This window comes from Eurypyga helias, unplaced genomic scaffold (assembly GCF_000690775.1).
Source record: "Eurypyga helias isolate BGI_N326 unplaced genomic scaffold, ASM69077v1 scaffold15673, whole genome shotgun sequence".
Classification (NCBI taxonomy): domain Eukaryota; kingdom Metazoa; phylum Chordata; class Aves; order Eurypygiformes; family Eurypygidae; genus Eurypyga; species Eurypyga helias.
Window position 1 is genome coordinate 142,999 of NW_010240702.1, and position 20,150 is coordinate 163,148.

The 20,150-nt window shown below is 37.2% G+C and overlaps 1 protein-coding gene across 1 annotated transcript in view; it reads right to left on the reverse strand.

Annotated features, from left to right (window-relative positions):
• MIPOL1 (mirror-image polydactyly 1) overlaps window positions 1-20,150 on the reverse strand; it is a 181,853-nt gene that overhangs the window by 127,468 nt on the left and 34,235 nt on the right. The window contains exons 4-6 of the mRNA XM_010148527.1: window positions 10,534-10,720; window positions 7,685-7,820; window positions 6,615-6,720 (exon numbers count right to left, since the gene is read on the reverse strand). Of these exons, the coding sequence (XP_010146829.1) occupies window positions 6,615-6,720; window positions 7,685-7,820; window positions 10,534-10,720 (429 nt within the window). The remainder of the gene's footprint in view (window positions 1-6,614; window positions 6,721-7,684; window positions 7,821-10,533; window positions 10,721-20,150) is intronic.

Here is a 20,150-nt window from a genome sequence, read left to right on the forward strand (position 1 = left end):
TCAAGATCAGCGATTGCTGGACAGTAAGTGACTTGGGATTCCCTTTGGTATTCAGTTCTGGTGCATTCAGAGTTATTTCACTCATTACACCCACCATGACAGTAACAAGTAATACAAATGAGATTATATGGTTTTACAAAAAAGGCTCGGAGCATCTAAAATATTCAAGAATTGACTGAAATAATAATAATAATTAATGACTCAAAAAAGTTTTTGGTGCATGGTTCGACTTCTGTTTCATGCAGGTATACAGCTCTAACATAGGAGTGAATGTTGAACTCATGAGAAAAATGAAGCAAAGAATATTTCCTATTTTCAGCCTTTTGGAGATGCATATTATTCTGAAGAAAAAGTAGAAATATATAACTTGCATGGCCAAATCATACTTAGAATGCAAGATTCCTGTAATGAGCTTCTTGTTTATCCTGCTCAGTTGTTTCCATGAAAAAAAAGTCAGCTGAAATTTATCCTACAGAGAAGTTTATCCAAAGAATTTTAAGCATTTTTGTTGTGTTTTCAGTTTGGATTTCTGAGTAGCAGCTACATGAATGCGAGGAATTAGGGAAGTATGCTGGGAAAAAGGTGCAATGACTTTTCATTTTCATCAGTCCTCCCATTCCTGTCCACCATTACTGGGTCTCTGTCTAATTACAAGAGGACCTGGAAACTACCCTGGGCCACTATTATTAAATTTTATTTAACCATATGGATATATGCTTGCTCTCCTTAGAGAAATACAAAAATGTAGGTATTTGTTAGCCAGTCATTTTAGAAATCAAAATTCTCTGAGAGATTTAGTGACTGTGCTCACAATTCTTAAATAAGGAGTCAATCTTACCACAGCCAAATAATAATACAAAAAACCCCAACAGATTTACTGCACTGATATGAAAGCCTTTAAAACGTGTCATTAATTGGTCTCTGTGCGTACATGTTACAAAATGCAGATAATCCCTAGAAATGTTCAAAGCCTAAGGCCCTTACACAGTTCTCATTCAGGTTAATGGCAAACTACCATGAGCTCCAGGGCTGACTGTCAACTTAAAAATAGTGCTGAAATGTTCTGTTACGAAATAGACAACTTTCCAGCTCTTTTTTTGAAAACCACCATTCATTTACTATAAATGAAAAATAAAAGCAAAATAGCAATAAGAAGATCATAGGAAAACTACTTAAGAGTTTTCTCTGGTCTATACAGGGAATTACAGACTACAAGTCATTTACACCTAAGTGTGACTTTATAGATAAAGCAATCTGAATAAACACTGATAGAACACAGTGATTTCTTTATTGCTTTGTGCTTGTTGTATGTATTTAGTGCATAGCATTCACCTGCTCCTACATTTCCAACGCTATAAACAGAGTGTTCTTAATAAAATGCCAAAGTTGCTTAGTGGCAAGCTCTGCATAGGGTTTTCTTTGTGTACTCAGATCCCAATTCAATTAAAAAAAAAAAATAAAGTGAGAAAGAATAGGAGAGAGTATTATACACAGACCCCAAGGCAGTTCTTGTGAAAGCCAATCCCTGTACAATACTTAAGCCTCTGCTTCCAATACACTAAACACAGCTGACTCCAAAACTCAAACCATAATGCTGTTAAACATTATTTTCAGTGAATAGTTGCTGATGCCTGAATATTTACTTTAGAGGAGAAAATATAAACGTTGCATTAAAGTTTGCAATTTATAATTTGACATGTTAAAGAAAGTTTTTGTCATACCCCAAGAAGTAGGTTATTGGCAGGCCTTTTTATTCCTGAGTATATCCCCAATTCTTTATGTTCATCTAGCACCATAGTGGGGAAGAGAGGGGACCGAGTACTTATAAAAAGACGCAGAAGATACTGGCTTGTTTTTACATATAAGCCCCACCCATAAATAGCTTAGTAAATTTAACCTCGGTCAGCTCTTTGTATACTGTACTTCAAAAGAGCTGCACACAACTTTTTGACAGTCAACAATTCTGAAAATCTTAAGGTAAAATCACATTGTTCCAAATCAAGCAGTTAAAAATTAAGCCAAGATGTTCTCAGTCACAACACCCCCACCTTGGTGGTTTTTTTTTTTCCTATCCTTTAGATGGATTGTCTACCTTCCCATACAAAGGATTCAAATCCTTCAGCTATTTTCAAAACTCTAATATACCAGGAAATATTTTGAAACATATTCAGGAAAGAGTTTTGCATAATGAAGTAAATAATAACAGGAAAAATCATAATAGGAAAAAGTCCCTAAGAACTACATAGACTATATATACAAATAATGAATTATACACAGAAAACTGAGTTAGGGAAGTATATGCATTACCTACTTAAACTGTAAAATATCATTCATATTTAGGTTTATGAACACAAGGGTTGGGAACTATAGAGTTCTTTTGGCTAAAGCCCAATATTGGCCTTATTTCAGTTTAATTGGAAGAGGATCTTGAATTCATCTTCTCCATGAGATATCAGGAACCTGGATTTCTGTTTGTACCAAAGGTTAATAAGAAATGTGTCTGCAAAAGTCAAACAGCATTAAATACCAAAAACTGATTATTATTCTGCAGGAGTTGTTCTGTCATTCATAATCTCTCCATGCTCCAACCTTCCACAGCTAATCTTTAATGGATGACATGCAAGAAAGAAAAATAACATCTGAAAAAGGACTCTGAAGTGAGCTTTGAAGAAATGGAAAATACTTTTCTTCTGTGCTGGAAGTTATTGCCACCCAAAGTTCATTACTGGCAAGATTAGGTATGTCCTCTTACTTTATGGGATATTAAATCAAACTAACTCTAAGCTAATACCCACTTGGATATTTTTTTTCCACTTTTGCTATTAAAACTATTGCATATGTATTCAGTAATTATCTTTCAACTTAATTTAGGAAGCTTCAAATCATGTTCATGAACATTTCCACATCATATTCAATAATTCCAAAATACCACAAATGTTAATTCTCAACAATTTTTTAAAAGCAGATGTGAAAAAAGGGACTTCATTGTAGGTATATTGCTGTACTTTCCAAAAGACTGAAAGCTGTGTAACATAAACAACATTAGAAGTACTGCTTTCCCCTTTTTCCACACTGTATTTCCTATCATTAACTTGTTCTTTCAGAAACCATCTGCAGAATGCTAATACAGTTTTCAGGCACTAAAGGTGGTGTGCAACACCTAAGAGATCTAGCAGGGCTGGACTCAATCCACTTCTTCCTACGGAGCTGACTCTGATTTTAAGAAGAATTAAATTTTGGTAAGATTACTATCAGATATTGGCAAAAAAACCCAAATGCAGAATAGCCCTTCCTACAGAAGGATTTAAGGAGAAATATTTTAAATTATACTTTCCTTCAGAATTATTCTTGGTCCCAATACAGAGTACAGTGATAGCAACAAAAATATTCCAAAAGCCGAGGATCTGATGCCAACCATGGTATATTATGCTGCAGTAATGGTTGGATTACTGTGAGAAGACTAGGGCTTTGGTATTTTTTCCAGTCTAGAGAGGCTACCACTATGCTCTACAATTCCTATGTACACTCAACCAGCTCTTTCCTCTATAAGTTCTTATATACACACTGTATAATTCCTCTCTTAGTAAAAAAATGAAGTCACTTACTATGTCCATCCAAAGTGAGATGTTTTCTCTCTGCTAGTTCTTTTGCAGACTTACTCCTTTGTAATGCTTCCATCCTTATCTTCCAGTCTGTCCTCAGATGTGTCTCCTTCCCCCTTTCCCCTCTCACAGAGTTCACCCATTCCCTTTTCTGTTCAACATACAAAAATTCTGCAGTCCCACATTTCAAAATTTGTTTATTCTTCATACCCAGTTCACATGTGGAGTTCCCTTTTTTCCCTTACATTATACTACTCTCAGTTCTTTTATGATGTGCTCTTGTTTGATTTTACCAATGTTGTCTCCACCTCTGTTGTTCTTCTCTTCATCATGGGGAGCAAAACTAATGGTACCTTCTGACACTGGCTTATAATAAGAGGAAATCCAACACAGGAAGAATGAAGAAAGAGCAGGAACCTGTGGCAGCTATGACCACCAGTAACAATAATCTCTAATGCTTAAAAACCTAAAACCAAAACTGCAAATTCCCTAAATTTCCTTAGCCATAGCTACATGACACAGAGAGAGAGACCCAAGAAAGTTCTGGAAAATCCATTTTCCAGACCAGTAAAATTTAAAAATAAACATCTTCTGCAAATATATTATTTACTGCACACTGACATTAAACATTGTCTTCCATCATGTATATCTTCTGCCTTAACTCTACTTTTTCTTATTCTCTCATGAAGCATTTCACAAATTTACACTTTTTCTCTTCACTTCTTCCTCTGTACAAAGTAAAAATCATAAAGCAACAAGCTTTGGGTTAAGTGTTTCTAAAGACTTGTTTTGGTAAAACCCCATGAATTAGATGGTTACATTTTAAAATGGAATTGTAATATTCCTCAAAGTAGGTAACATTTTTATGGTGTTCCTTTCTGATGTTTTGTACAATACAATTTCGTGCAGTCCTTTTCTTATCATAAAGTCAGTACTAAGTAATAATAAAAATGCAAACACCCATATTTACAGGCTTCACTCTACCATGTGTTATACACTGCAGCAATTAAAGATTAACTAGCAACATGAAATCATAGCATGTGTTCTCCTTTCTTCAAAGGACTTAACACAAGGGGAAAAAGTTTTTCCTTAAACACATTGCATCTTCCTTATCAGGTTCTGCTTGCCTACTACAACTTCCCCCAAGGCTTTCATGAGAGACACGTGGACTTCCACAAATTCAGTTTGGTTCACATCATTCCAGATTTCAAAACATTTATCCAAACTCAGTAACGTTCTTAGAACTGTAAGACAGGAAGCAAAAAAACCCATGAAGTATTAAGGATGTTTCCTTTTTGCAAACAGTTTATGAACTAAGGAGCCTTTTGCACTCTCTCTCAGCAATTAAAGGATTTTATACTTCCTGAGCTTGTAAGAGGAGGAAAAAAAAAGAGTGTTGGTCATCCTTATTACATATTGTAGCTCTCATTAAAATTTGGATTACTTTTCCTTTTAAAATGGAATAATTGTTAATTATTATACCCATATTCATCCCATACGGTTTTGAAGAGAGTATTAGGCTTAAGACAGAATTAGAAAGTTTAAACAGTAGTGTAGTAAAAACCCATTTACTAAAAAATATTTTAATTGTATCCATAAAAACGAAATTAAACATGTTTTTGACACACCTTTTGACACACATTTCTTTCCAGGTTTTAATGAGCAATGCACCTATACCAAAGAGAATATTTGTTATAGGTACAGAGGTAAAGCACTGTGCAAATATCCAGGGACAAACACAAAACCTGGGAATCAAACCAATCAATTTGCATTGGCTTTTAGCTGCTGGATATAACTATGACACCACAGTGAGGATTTTTTTTTCTTCTGAAAATAAAACCAAGCAGTTTATTTAGAATAAAATAAGAGAAGAATTATGCCTGCATTTAAATTTGTTTCCTAATATGTAAATTAGATTTGCCTATCCCTTCCTCCAGCAGAGAAGATCTAGGAATTCTCATCTATAATATACACAGAGTATTGTATTCTCAGGAGTTTGACATTAAGTGGAAAGTCAGCCATCTGTTTTTTCAGCTGGAGAGTTTACTTTCTGCTCCATTTTCCTGAGGACAGTTACTTCTCCCTTCAGTACCAATATTTTGGGGACCGGTATTAGTACTGTTAATACTCTATGAAGCGTGCATGGTCTATGAGGACACAATTTAACTAGCTCACACTTCATTTATGAATAAACAATACAATGAATTTATAAAAGCACTCCCATTAATTCCTTTGAAACACTTGAAGAAAAAACCTCAGAGTATTTTTCATCCACTGGGTACACTGTACATATAGTCACTTTTCAATAAACAAAATAATCACCTTCATTACTTTAGCAGTTTCTGAAATCATAGAACACAAACTCTCCATTCCTGTATGTCTACCCACAGAACAGTTAACAGCAAATATAAGCATACATTCACTTTCAACTATAAACTTAAAAACCTTTCATTTGGGGAATGTGAATAAACTTCACTCACTGTAGACATACAATCATCAGACAAAAATTCATTATAACTACCAAAAGATCACATTTTTCAAGAAAACTGCAGGTCTCTAGCTGAGGTGAATGTGTGACTATCTCCATACACAGGGAGGGGGTACTATTGCTTTGAACAAGCTAAAACAATAAGTGGTATTTGAACTGCTGGTTGAAAGGTAGAGGCACTGGTAATCATTATTTCCCCTTGTTTGTTCAGGACCTTCCAACAAAACAAACAACCTTTTTGTGATTGGATTGACATGGTGTTAACAATGCATTTAATGCCCAAATCAGTATGAATACAGGTAAAGCTCCTGCTAATACCAGTACCAGGATGTTAAAGCCACCTATTTTCTAAGCAACTCTAAATAGCCACACATAAAAAAATAAAAAAGAAAAAAAAAGAAAAATAAAAGTGAAATCTTCCCTCCTTTAGCAAATAAAGCTAACATTCACTAGGCCACGTCATATAGCAACCGCGGGTACTGTATGAGCCATACAGCCATCTGTTAAATGCTTGCCTACTGTACCTGCAATCTTTTCTGCAATCTTAGCTTCTGTAGCTCTCTCTTGCAGTTCTAAGTCGAGTTTTATTGTCTTCAGCTCCTTGTCCTTTTCAGACAGCTTACCCTGAAGCTGAATTGAACAAATGGACAGTAAGATTCTCACCTGGCTGAAATAGTCAACCACTTCTTTTAACCACAACAAAATTTTAAAAAATAGTTTCTTACCCCAAAATACAAACACTAAGCAAATACAACAGAAGTTCAATTATATTTATTTATTTAAAGGACAAAATTTTAAAATACCTATCATCAGCCCTATATTGTGCTGTGAGACAAGCAGCAATGTATCTGCCATTTTTTTTTACTTGTGATTCTTTTCTTCAGGTATCACCAGCTGTGGTGCCTCTCACTAAGGTAGTTGAGAATTACATGCAGGTGGTGACTGCATCAATACCCTATTTCCAAACAAGAGTATGGACATCATAGCCTGAAGAGACTGTGGTGTAAATGCATAATTTTCACATGCGTTGCCAGATAGAAAATTGGTATTCTTTCACAGGTTGAGGCCATTCTTTTAACTGGAATTCACTAAAGCTGTTCTTGGACAGATATCTGAGCTTGCCGTTGAACATTCAATGACACTTCATGGAAAGACTATAGACTTTTCTGTTGTTCAGGCACAGGAAACGACTACTAACACTAGAAGCAATTAAGTGTGCTAGTAGGATGGAATTTTCTTCCCCTCAACAAAGAGGGGGTATCAGGGCACATTCTTTAACTGGACCACATGTACAGAAGCACAAGCTCCAGGTTCTGTTCATGAAATCCTGGCCTCAATTTTGGCCCTCCTTGTTTTTCATCCATGGTGCAAGAACCTATGTGACTGATTATAAAGGTCAAAGGGTATGATGAAAGACTTTTTAATTCCAAGGAGGCAGTTGTTAAGCAGGTACTAAGAATCCAAAATGACAAGAAAGTTATTGATTTGTGCACTAAAATAAATAACAAAACTAAATTAGGAACATTTTAAAATGTATGTTTTGTAAGACAACCATAAAAGAGCAAATACTGTGATGTAAATATCTTAACTGTACCTTTTGATTTTTGGCCCTCAGAGTGCCCAGTTCTTTTAAAAGGATTGCAGTTTCTGTTTTTCCACCTAAATCTGCAGCATCCTTCCATGGAGATATAAATTCAGGGAGCATCCTGTTAGCCTTGCTTTCTACAGTGCTGTGTTTAAGAGGGAAATAAAAGAATGAAAAAATAATGCAAAACCTATTCCTCTCACCCCACCCCTCACCAACAACAAAATACACAGAAATAAATGATCAAAACTTGTTAACCACTGAAAATATATTAAATAGCCAGTAAAAGGGATATCCTTCTATCACTTCTTAAATCTGTAAATCTGAAAAAAAAAAATCTGTAAATCTGGAATAGTAAATAAATATACTACAGTACTAAGGCATAAACTAGATGAATATAAATTGGCTATGAAGCCTATGAACAGAAAATGATTAAGGGAAGCAAATATTAAAAAACCTGTGCTTAACATGGAGACACAAAGTAACAAAACATTTGGTTTCATTTAATCAGACCATCAATTTGATCCTCAGATTCTTCAGTAGGATGGACAATTCCACATGAAGTGAAATGAGAATATCCAGAATACAAGATTTAGCACTTCATCTTGAAGAACTCTGTAAAATGACGGTGTTATTCTATTATAACTGACAACAGGAATACCATACTATATACCATTCACAGTTTTAAGATAACTTATTTATCCATAGACAAGGAAAAATTAGACAAGATTCAATGGCCAAAGAAATTCTGTCTCAAGGTAAGACTTTTATAAAACTCCTTAGCTATACTCACAGATAACTCAGATGTCACTTGTAAGATGGCAGCAACATCAGTAGATGAATGGATTAGAAGGAGGATTACCAAATATTTTTAACATTTGCTTCCCTTAAGTGTTTTCTGTGTATAGGCTTCATAACCAACGATTCATAAGAAGTAGTCACAGAAAAGCTATACCTTCTGAACTCCTATTTCTACTGTACACATTACTTTCAATATGCGTAATTCACATCCTAGAAAGAACAGGGAAGCTGTATGTTTCTCCAGAGTCATTCTCTTAGGTAGACAGTACTCATCAACCCCTTTCTTCATCTGCTTCCATTGGATTTATTTTCTCTATAGTTCTTTAAGAAGGAAGTTAAGATCTGTACTCTGCAGGCAAACTATGGTGCAACCTAAAGCACATCAAACATAGACAGCAGGGAGATTCACATCAGAAAGTACTTAGTATATTACACTATATAGGGGTCGGAAGAGTGCTTAAACTGTGTGTCTTCACTTTCAAGATCTTTCAATGCCTATTTCATCTTTGCTTTGTCACGCAAATTTCATTTAGTACTATTTCGGACAGCAAGTGGTAGATGCTTCTGTATACTATTTCCCAGACATTACAAACCTCACATTTTTTGGGCATTTTCCATGTTCAGAAGATGCTTCCCAGGAACAAGTTTGAATGTACCTCATCATCATTTTCCAGTCTCTCAAATGTTTTCTTCCTGATGTCTAAAATAAAACCTGTCAAGTCACACTGATGGTACACTAAGACCATCATCTACCATGGAAATCAACACTGACTCAACATTTCTGGGGTTGTTCTATATCAAGATTTTTTTCCCATGTTATATTCTAATTGCAGTCTATTTGGGGAAGTACAGATTTTGCTCAGTTTATGTAATATCTAGCACAATGAGTTTTTGGTCTATAGCTTTAGGATCCTACATGTAATGTATTTGCAGATGGGATGGCTCAATACACTGACTGCTGTGCGAGGTTAATCTCAAGTGTTCAAGACCAGCCTGACTGCCAGTGTGAGTGGCACTGGTGAAGGGCAGGAGCAGCAATCTTCGGTTGACTCTGTGCTGGGCTGTACTTCAGCACTCAGGATTATATTTGGCTTTTAGTGCATGATGCATTGCCCTAACAGCATTTCTCAGGCCCTAATGCAAATAAAGGCAACAAGTCAGATGAAAAAGTACTACAGCCTGGTTCTGGGACAATGGGTCACCACTAGTTCATACTAAAGGTAACAAAACCAGCTGTAGAATCTGCCAGACAGTTGAAGAATTAGACTATATTTTTCAGAAGTATGTCATAGGGCTTTGCAGCCTTGATCCCATTTTCAAAAACGACTCTGTCATTCTCAGTTAAGAATTGGGCTTCAGAATGCCTAAGTCACTGCAAACTGGCAGCATGTTCCTTAGTCTATTTGGTATACCTTCATATATTATGTCACATATAACGTAAGCGTATATGCTTCTTAAGACTGCAGTGGAGGGCCATAGCTCAGTATGGAAATCAGAGACAATAAATGACCAAAATTAATGACAGAATAAAATCTTCAGAGTTTTTATTACACTTTTCAACCGTATTTGCCCTTCTCCAGATTCCCGTCACAGACTGTCTACAAGGTATTACAGCTCCTCATCTCTACTCTTCCAACTTCATCCAGACTTCATGCTGCTTTAGTCCTGCTTCCTACTCACTTTCACCCTGCTTCATTCCTGACTCACTCATCATACTTTGGGTACACTATACTTATGTAAAGCCACAAACACCACTAGACATTTAGATCATGTTTTCTAATTCTGCTTGGTATGCCTTTTTTAAAGGTCTCAGGAGAAATAATCATTGTAACACATGCAATATGTCACTAAGTCACTGCCATGATTGTATTTTCTATTAGTGTTAGTGAATACAGTAGTGAAATGCTGCATTCCGCAAGGAAAGGTGAGTTCAAGTAAACAGCTGACAGTGATTTGCAGCTGGGAAGTAGACTTCCCTATCTTTATCCAAAAATCCATGTCTATTGTCTGTAATGTGAATCTAGAAAAACTATATATAGGGATATTTGGTTTTTTACCTTGCTTCTTCAGGACTGGAGTTACAGTCATTAGGGACCCCTCCCCTTTGACTGGCTACTGGCAAATCTGAAAGTTTTGGTGCTTCAGCTTCTGCCTGGATGAAAAATTCTGGCTTTTTTTGCAAATTCTGATGAAACTGAAACTCAACACAGAAGTCTTCGTTTTTCTGTTTCTGGATGGGTATTTCTAATTGGAAATAGAAACAAACACATTTTTTCATTTGGAGAAAGAAGTACAAACTTGAGATTTCTTATTCAAAAATGGCTTGCTATAGTCTTATTTGTAGCAGAAAGGAGAAAGTACTCTAGTTTCAGATTCACAGCTTCCTCATCCCACTAAGGAACAAGAGCTGCATTACCTACAGCATAGATGTAGGAATTATGACTTATTTACTGGAATTTTCTCATGGAAACCTGAAAAATTCATAACCATTTCCTAATGCCTCTTCCCCTTAAGTGACTTCTTAAAATAATGCTGACCCTAAGAAATTATCTACCTATCTTTCGAAAAAATCAGCTTTACCCTAGAGAGACATGATGCATTTCTGCTGTAGACATGGAAATTTGCAGGTTGTTAACTTATTTATATTGAGATCTTTTTCAAATCTATTTTGGGTACACAAGGAGTGTCAGCAAGCTGTAATTAGCAACAACAAATTTAAGGCCCCATTATTCACTCCTGGAGAGTGTAAGTTACAGGCTCATACAACTAAAGAACTTTAAGAATGCAAAGCACAAATTGTGCCAAAGGGAAAAATTATCTGATTAAATTGTTGAGTGTGATAGTTAGTTCTCTTAAGCTTGGGTATGAGATATTTTTAGGACATATTTCTGAGATCATGGTATTTAAATGAAAGAAAGACGTACATAACATGAATGTTCTTTCATAAAGTAAGAACAAGTAGGTTTTAATTATAGAACTATATTAAAAAATGAGGAGGAAGAAGCTTTAAAAAGCTACAAATGAACAAAGTGCATATATTCTTCATTTTTTCATTTAGATTAGTAGAGAACAAACACTGGAGCTTTTGCTTATTTAATAAAGTTAGTGTTTCCAAACATTTTGGATAAATTATACAGTGTACATTCTTTGATCCAACTTATTAGTTTGTCCTCAAAAATAATAAGAAACTGACTATACAGTTGCAATCATTTACAAGGAGCCCAAAGATACACAGTCAGTATCAAGGCATCATGTTCCATATAAGACACAAAAGCACAGATTCCAAGTCAAAAATACTGAAGACTGTTTCTAAAAAATCTGTTGCAATAGATTACTCTTTCCTCAAAGAAGGAAAGACACAGCCAGTGGCGCAGGAAACATCCCAAGGGTAAAGAGAAATGACTTGTGAATTGGCTGGAGTCTGTTTAACAAGTTCCCATACAAAGCTATGTGCTACTATGTTGAGGAAAAAGTTATCGTACGCATTGCTCATCTGTATTCACCTGTTGACTTCAGCACAAATCCACTGGAATCCTCTCTCACCATTCCTCTAAACTATCTCCAAACCTCTAAACTAAACCAGTGATTTTTGCACTCGAGGAAAACCAGTCAACATTATATCCGAATCTTTGCTTCTGAGCAGTAAGAAATGTGTGGGGACCATAACTTGATAACACATTTGTTAGCAAGTATAACCTAACACTACTTTCAGCACTGTGATTGAAATGTGTTCCTCAGACCATTTCACATCTAATGCAGAAAATGAACACAGCCCACAGTCACCTGGATTCTTCGAGCAAATGTATGCTGTTGTTCACTGGCTCGAAATCCTGCAGGATTTTGAGCAGAGATTTTCTTTTAAGCGCTGCTACATTTTAAAACTGGATTCAACCTCATGCTCCTCCACACAGTTAGTAGCAAGGATCTCTATAGAAACAGGCATTAAAAAATTCACTATATGTACTCTAGGAACCTGCCCCAGCTTGGGAGTGGCAGCACATAAGGGCAAGAACTGGAATCCTCTCCAGTTAGTACGGTCTGAAAACTAACCTAGTCTGAATTTCAATACTTGCAAAGCTTTTGATAGGGAGGCATACACTTGGCTGAGATGTGTTTCCCATTTAATTTATATTATAAAGAACTGCCTGTCAAACATCATCCTGCCCACTTCTCCCATTTCAGATGCAGCAATCTGTATATATAGTTGCAAATTATGGTCTCACATACGGAAGGGGAAGTGCAATGCTTCACTTGCCATAACAACTTTTCCTCCCTTTCTTCTCTAGGGCATCAACATTTTCTATAAGCCATATGTCTGAAGTGCCTCAGGTGAAGTGTGTTGCGTCCTGTGGAAGAACTCAAGCACAACATATCTGTTGCAATAACCAGTGACTGTATCACCATGAACCTTGCTCCTTGTTTAGCATTACTGCACTCTCCTTTGGCCCACACTACGCAAAAGTTGGTGAAGAAAACCCTCCTCACTCCAGAATGGTTAGAAGATAAGATGGCATTAGCTACCACAGTTACAATGGGGCAAATCAAAAAAAGAAATTCTAGCCCTTTAGCATGAGAGTAATTAACTGACTAAGTTTTTCTTCTTTGCACAGTTCCTGTTTTTGAAATTTGCTGCTTTTAGTGTCCGAAATTTTAAAAGAGTTCACAGGGTCATTGCAGTTGGAAGGGACCACTGGAGATCATCTAGTCCATGTTCAAGCAGAGTGACCTAGAGCAGGCTGCCCAGGACTATGTCCAGATGGCTTTTGAATAGCTCCACAATCAGAGAATTGACAACCTCTCTAGGCAGCCTATGCCAGTGTTTGATCACACTCATAGTAAAAAATTGTTTCCTTGTATTCAGATGGAATTCCATGTTTTTATTTTTGCTCACTGACTCTTGTCCTGTCTTTTCAGGTATTACCAAAGAGTCTGGTGGCTCCTTCTTAATTTCCTTCCACTCCCCAAGCCTTCCCTTCCCAAGGCTCATTCTCAGCTCTCAGCCTCTCCGCATACAGAAGATGCTCCAGTCCCTTTGTGGCTCTTTGCTGGACTTGCTCCAGGAAGCCCATCTCTTTCTTGTACTAGGGAGCTCAGAACTGGACTTGACGCTCTAGATGTGACCTCACCAGTGCTGAGCAGAGGATAGATCACTTCTATCTGCTGACAACGCTCTGCCTAATACAGCTCAGGATGCTGTTAGCAGTCATTGCCATGAGACCACATTGCTGGCTTATGCTCAGCTTGCTGTTCAACAGGATCCTGATCTCTTTCTGTAGAGCTGCTTTCAAGCCAGTTGGCACCCAGCATGTACGTTTACATGGGATTATTCCTGGCCAGGAACAGGGCTTCACATTTCCCTTTGCTGAATGAGGTTCCTCTCTGACCAATTCTCCAGACTGTTGAGGTCCCTGTGAATGGCAGCATAACTCACTGGTGTATCAACTACTCCTCACAGTTTTGTATCATCAACAAACTTGCTGAGGGTACACTCCGCTCCAACACCCAGATCATTAATGAAGACACTGAACAGGTCCGGATCCATTTTTGACTCTGAGAGTACACCACTAGTATCTTGCCTTCTGCTGGACTTTAGCCAACTGATCATCACCAATGCTGGGCACTGACATTCAGCCAGTTTTCAATCTACCTCACTGTTTACATATGTAACTCATACTTTGCTTCGCTATTAGGATGTCGTGAGACTCCAAAGCCTTACCAAAGCCAAGGAAAACGTCTTTCTTAAACCATGCTTTATTTCCTGCTTGTCAGGATAGACCATTTTTGAGCTTGGACAAGGTGATCCTTGAATATCAACCAGCTCTCTCAGACCTCTCTTCTCTACAGTACAGTACCTTATGGGATTCTTTCAAGCAGACCTCTGAGAAGGCCAAAGTCTATTCTCCTGAAGTCCACAGCTGAGATCCTGCTTTTTGTTCTGCTCCCTCATCTCAGGATCCTGAACACCACCACATCGTGGTAACTGCAGCCAAGGTTGCCCCCTGACTTTGACATCCACAACCAGTTCTTCCTTGCTTGTAAGTATCAGGTCCTGGAAAGTACTTTTCCTTGTTGGCACCTCAATCATTTGTGTCAGGAAGTTGTTATCAGCAGACTCCAGAAGTATCCTAGAGCACTTGTGCCCTGCTGTTGTCCTTCCAGCAGATTATTGGCATCGTTGAAGTCGCCCATGAGAAATGGGACATGTGAACATGATGTTTCTTCTAGTTATCTGAAGAAAGCCTCTACTTCACCCAATCCTCCTCCATGACCTTCCCACTTACTGGCAGGATCAAGGGTAACACCACTTGGGCCCCCATGCCCTTAACCATCACGCCCCCCCAAAAAACGAGCCATATAGTGATACTATAAACATGACACTTCCCAGGTCACCCCAACAGTACCACTGGTGCCTACACAGAAAAGCAGCAGGAGGTAATGTTGCATCAGATGGGCCTCAACAGCCTCTCTACAACATCCTGAACATGAGCTCCCAACAAGCAGAGAAGGTCTTTAGATGACAGGTCAAGTCAGCAGACAAACATGTCTGCATGATGAGTTAAACATCTACATTAGCAGCTGAACTTCAGGCTAAAACCTCAGGCCACGTCAAGATATGGATTTTTATGCTTTCAACTATAAATGACAGCAGCTGAAAAAAAAAGAATTTAGGGTGGGACTAGACCTGTACTGGCATTTATTAATGCCAATGCTGCTTCTTCAAGCAACTTACATTTGCAACACACCTTTTCATACAGATTCAATTCCCTCAAACACATAGGTGAGACTGAGCAGCACCACAGCAAGCCTGTAAGTGGCATTCCAGACAATGTTAGATGAAACACAGAGGATCTGGGTGGGTTTTTTTTTTTACCTACTGGCTGTGTAAGAAAGAAGATGATGGCAGCCTCCTTTGCTCAGAATTGGAAGCACTCTGCTCAAGGACATTAAGGTTAGAGGTCTTTACTTGTTTAATAAAGCTGCAGTGCATCTTTTTGGTCAACAGGCTAAATCTTTTAGTAGAATGTTTTGGGGGACACATTTTGAACACTGTCAGATCAATAGGAATAGCGATTTTTTAAAAAATTTTAAACCCACTTTATTCTCAATATAGCCCACAATTCCCACCCCAAGTAATTTAGGCCTTGGTACATGGTAGCTTGTCTTTCTGATAAACTAAGTGGCAATATTAATCAATGCCCTTCAGTGCTTTTCCTCACGCCTCTTGCAAATTGTATTGTGCACTAATTACCAATGCTGCAGAGACACACTGGGGAGTAAGTAGCATTTGCAATAATCAGGCTGCACAAGGAACATCAGAGAAAGGGTAAAACAGCCTTGCAAGCTTTGGAAAAAATGCTGTAGTTTTCATTAAGGGGTATCACCACCATTGATTCTGGTTCTTGAGTATACAAAACAACTTATTTTCCATATAAAATAGAACAAGTTCAGTAGCCCAGATTAATATTTCACTATAGGGAGAAGCTGAACAGCTGATCTTCTGTATGTATTTATCTTGAAGGAATAGCTTGTTCACATGGAGAGAAAGAAAAGCAAATGTTAGGAAGAAGGAATATAAAGACACTAGAATTAAAGCTGGGAATTGATTGTGAGGGAGGATAAGGGGAAGATAATGCTGTCATAGCTTGAAATAGAAAAAGGCAGAATAGAATCAATGTTAAGCTGGGAGTGGTTAAAAAGGCAAGTAAAAACACTGAACCTCACACATTTTGCAGGCTGCCACTATTTCTCATAGCTGCTTCTTAGAAATGGGAATTGGCATTGAGATCGGGGAAAGCACAGCATTAGAAAATCCTGTACTGACACTGATAATATGGAAAGAAGTGTTGAAGATAAAAGTACACAGAAGGTGCAGATTCACCTGGAAGGCTAAGGAGGCAGTAGCTTCTCTTGTTATACCACTCAGAATATTTTGCAGTCCTGTCACCCAGCAGAAGCTGTGGGAGCACCTCCTTCCCCATCTGTAGTCTTTCAGCACCCCACTAGCCAAATTGTGCTGATCAGCTCAGAGGTTTACAGGGGATGTCCGCAGAATCACAATACAGGAAAACAAACAAAACCCAAGAGAACATGCAAGCAGCACCGCAAAATACACAGTCGGCGACAGATCTGCCTGCAGATGAGTATGGGAACATGGGAAGCACCTGGTACTCCAAATCAGTTTCAAGTGAAATAGTACTTACCACTTGCTACCTATAGCTTCTAAGTATTTGTTTTAAGCTGGTCTGTAGCACAGACAAAGCATGTTCTTATCTGTCTGCAAAAGACTGCATGAACGAACCCCTAGAAGCGTGGCAGTAAGAGGCAGAATAGGAGAAACAGCAAAACCAGGAAGGAAGAGAATGAGACATACACACTCTGAGAGCATAACCAAAGCTGACTGCAAACCCAGTAGCTCATTCTTCCTACGTGACACTGTCAGATTAAAAACAGAATATTGTGTTACATTTGAGGAACTAACTGCAACCTCCATTACTAAAAGCCCCCAAAATTCAGTGATTGACCACCTCCAGTTCACTGTTAATCATGTATTATTTTCTTCTCAGTCTAACAACACAGCTTCAATTTTTTTTTTTTTTTTTCCCCTTCTGGTTTAGTGTGTTTGTAGAATACCAAAATCTTTCAATTTCAAAGACAAGGAGGGAATATTCACTATCCAACAAAACTGTCCCAGCAAAGAGCCATCCTGCCCCTAAACCAAACTAATCTATTCCCACTGGAATAAATGGACACACATACTATCATTTAAAAATACTCACTCTTGCCCCTACTTGCAAATTACATATCTACTTCAACTTGCTGCAGTAACTGTCAAGTGTGTAAAGACCATTACTTGAGAACTTCACTTTCTTTTTATTTTTACTAGACTAATTGCTGTTCTTTTTTATTGACTTTCAAATTATCTGTATTTTCTTCTCGGTTAATAATATTACACACATTTCTGAAAAGATCACTTCTGGGCATATGTGTATGACAACACACACACACCTGCAAGTATTCTAACAAGCTGTTAGGACATAACAGTTGCTGCATTAATAAAAAGCCATTTTAATAGCTTCATGTGAAAAATGGGTTATGGAATTATCTTAAGTTCATAATACCTAATGCCACTGGATTTGAATTTTTAAATATATATAATAAATAAATAGAAATTAAATATTTAATGGAAAACTTGAATCTGATAGCCACTAACTTTTCAAACTATGCAAATGAAATTAGTACTATGGCTGAAAATTCCTTCAAGAGCTGAAAATGATGAGTCAGCCCTTTTGTCAAAGACAAACATTCATTCACTCCACTGTATAACTACTGGAACTTCTACCAACCAGAATGCCTGTGAAAGACTCAGATTGCTCAACAGCTCACCCCTTACTGAATGATTAAAAGGCATAAATCCTGAACATGAGTGGGAAACCAAAATTAAAGGATTTTATAGGCATAAATATGCAAAGAAAGAAAATGAGGCTGGTGGAAGAAATCTGATCTTATTGCCCAGCATAAATGGAAATAAAAGAGTTGGCTTAGGTTTTCTGCATTTTCAGATTGCCAGTTATTTCCTTATTCATTTGTATTTGAGTTGACATAGATGCAACATACATGATTTACATGCATATCTCAAGGGCTGTTCATTATTTTGGCTTTTTGCTCATTACTTTATCTTTCCCAACCTGCAAACAACTTTACAGAGTTAATCCCAAGAAAAAATGCTGGACTTAATATTCAAGAAGAAAGTAATTCCTGTTTCTGGAAAACAATTACAAAAGCTCAGTACAAAAAGTACAAGGTCAATATACATTTTCTCCAAAACAAATAAACAGAAAAAAGTACAGTTTTACTCATCTTTGGACTTACTACAGATTTATTTATGTGAGCAATTATTTAGGCCCCTTCAGTGCAGTTTAGTATACTAAGAACCAATAACCTGCAACTAACTGCAAATGGTTGCCCCTTCATGACACACTTTTTCTAAAAGTTTAAAGAAAGCTGGGCAAACTTTAAGGTGATTATTCAGTAGAACTCTAAGATTTCACTAAATCACTTCTGTACCATGGCAGAACAGCAGTCACAGGAACCCGATAACAAGTGAAGACTGAGCTCAGAGCCCAAAATGACACATATAAGCAGCCAAGCCCTTGGCAGTAAGGAAGAGGAAATCACTGCGTAGACGCACCGTACGGTCAGCACCCCAATGACACATAACCATGGGCCCTGCTGAGAGCACCATGGATCAACTCAGAAGGATGAAGACTATCAACTTACTTAAAAGTAACTCTTACTCAGAAAGGTCCTGAATTTTACACTGAGATACGTTAATTTCCTCTATTTTAAGAAATGAATGACAAGAGGTTCACCAAAATAACCCTTGAAAACAACATTTTCTGGAAGCTCTCACAAATATGCATAAGCTCTGTGCCAGTTATTTTAAAGCCATCAAGATTGATGCACACAGTAATGAAGTAACTGGATCAAGGTGATTGAACAAGCCATTGCAGAAGTAAAACTGCCGGAGTCCAAGGCGCTGTATCCATGCTATTTCTTGGATCCAGGATTACCTCACTGGCTGCCCTTCCTGCTCATGTCTCTTTCTCAGAGACCTCAAATTCTTCTCTCTTCTGTCAAAGGGGCTTTAGCAACTCATTTCAATTGGACTTGAAGGAAAAAAAAAAAGTGCCTCTTTTACTTATGAATGATAAAGTAACATCTACACAACTAACAAGTAAGATAAAATTTCAAATAACTAAATTGGTATCCTTCTACACTCCATGATGACAATTTTCATTCACATGGCAGACTACAATATTTCTATATTAGAAAAAATATATTGTACAATATATATAAAATTCCTGTAATTTCAATATTAGGCAGAAGAAATAACTATTATTTTTGGGGTTTTTTTTTACACTGACTATGATTCTAATGCAGAGAACTTCCAAACAATTGAGACTGCTTTAGAAGTCAGTCAGGTTAACAGAACAATACAATTCACATGCTTGATATCTGGCTCCAGCTAAGCATTTCATTTGTCCAAAATCATGACCAAAGAGAACAACTTATTCTTACTGGAACTTTACTGAGAAAGTCCTCTGCAAATGAACTAAGAATAACCTAAGTTATATTTTGCATTCATGTCTTAGTTTGCTCTATATCCCATAACACACACACACACAGAGATAAGAGGCTTGAAAATATTTTGTCTGCTAAATACAGACAAAACTCAGAAGTTTAATGGTTCATTTTTTTTTAGTGAAAGGAATCTAAAGAGAACAGTGAATTCATTCTGTGTTAGCAATTTAAGCAGGGGGACATCTGTGTTACTTTGAATGCTTCTTTATTCACCTGTACTTGTGTGGAACCCTGGCAACACCCTTCATAAAGAAATAAATTGAGAAGGAGATTAAGAGCAGTTGGAGTTATTCTGGCACAGGCAATTTTTTTTACAAATCTCTGAGGATTCTGATTATTTTAGTAATGTTTCCCTTGCCTGTCTCTCTCACCAAGTCTTTTGCCCTCCTTTTTTGCATCTAAAAAGCAGTTGTGTACGAAGTGGTGAATATTTAAAATGAAAAATGCTGCTAAGTCTTAAAAATACGCAGCAAATCATTTCGGTATTCATTGCAGTTAATTGTGATGCATTTATTAATGTGTAAATATCAGA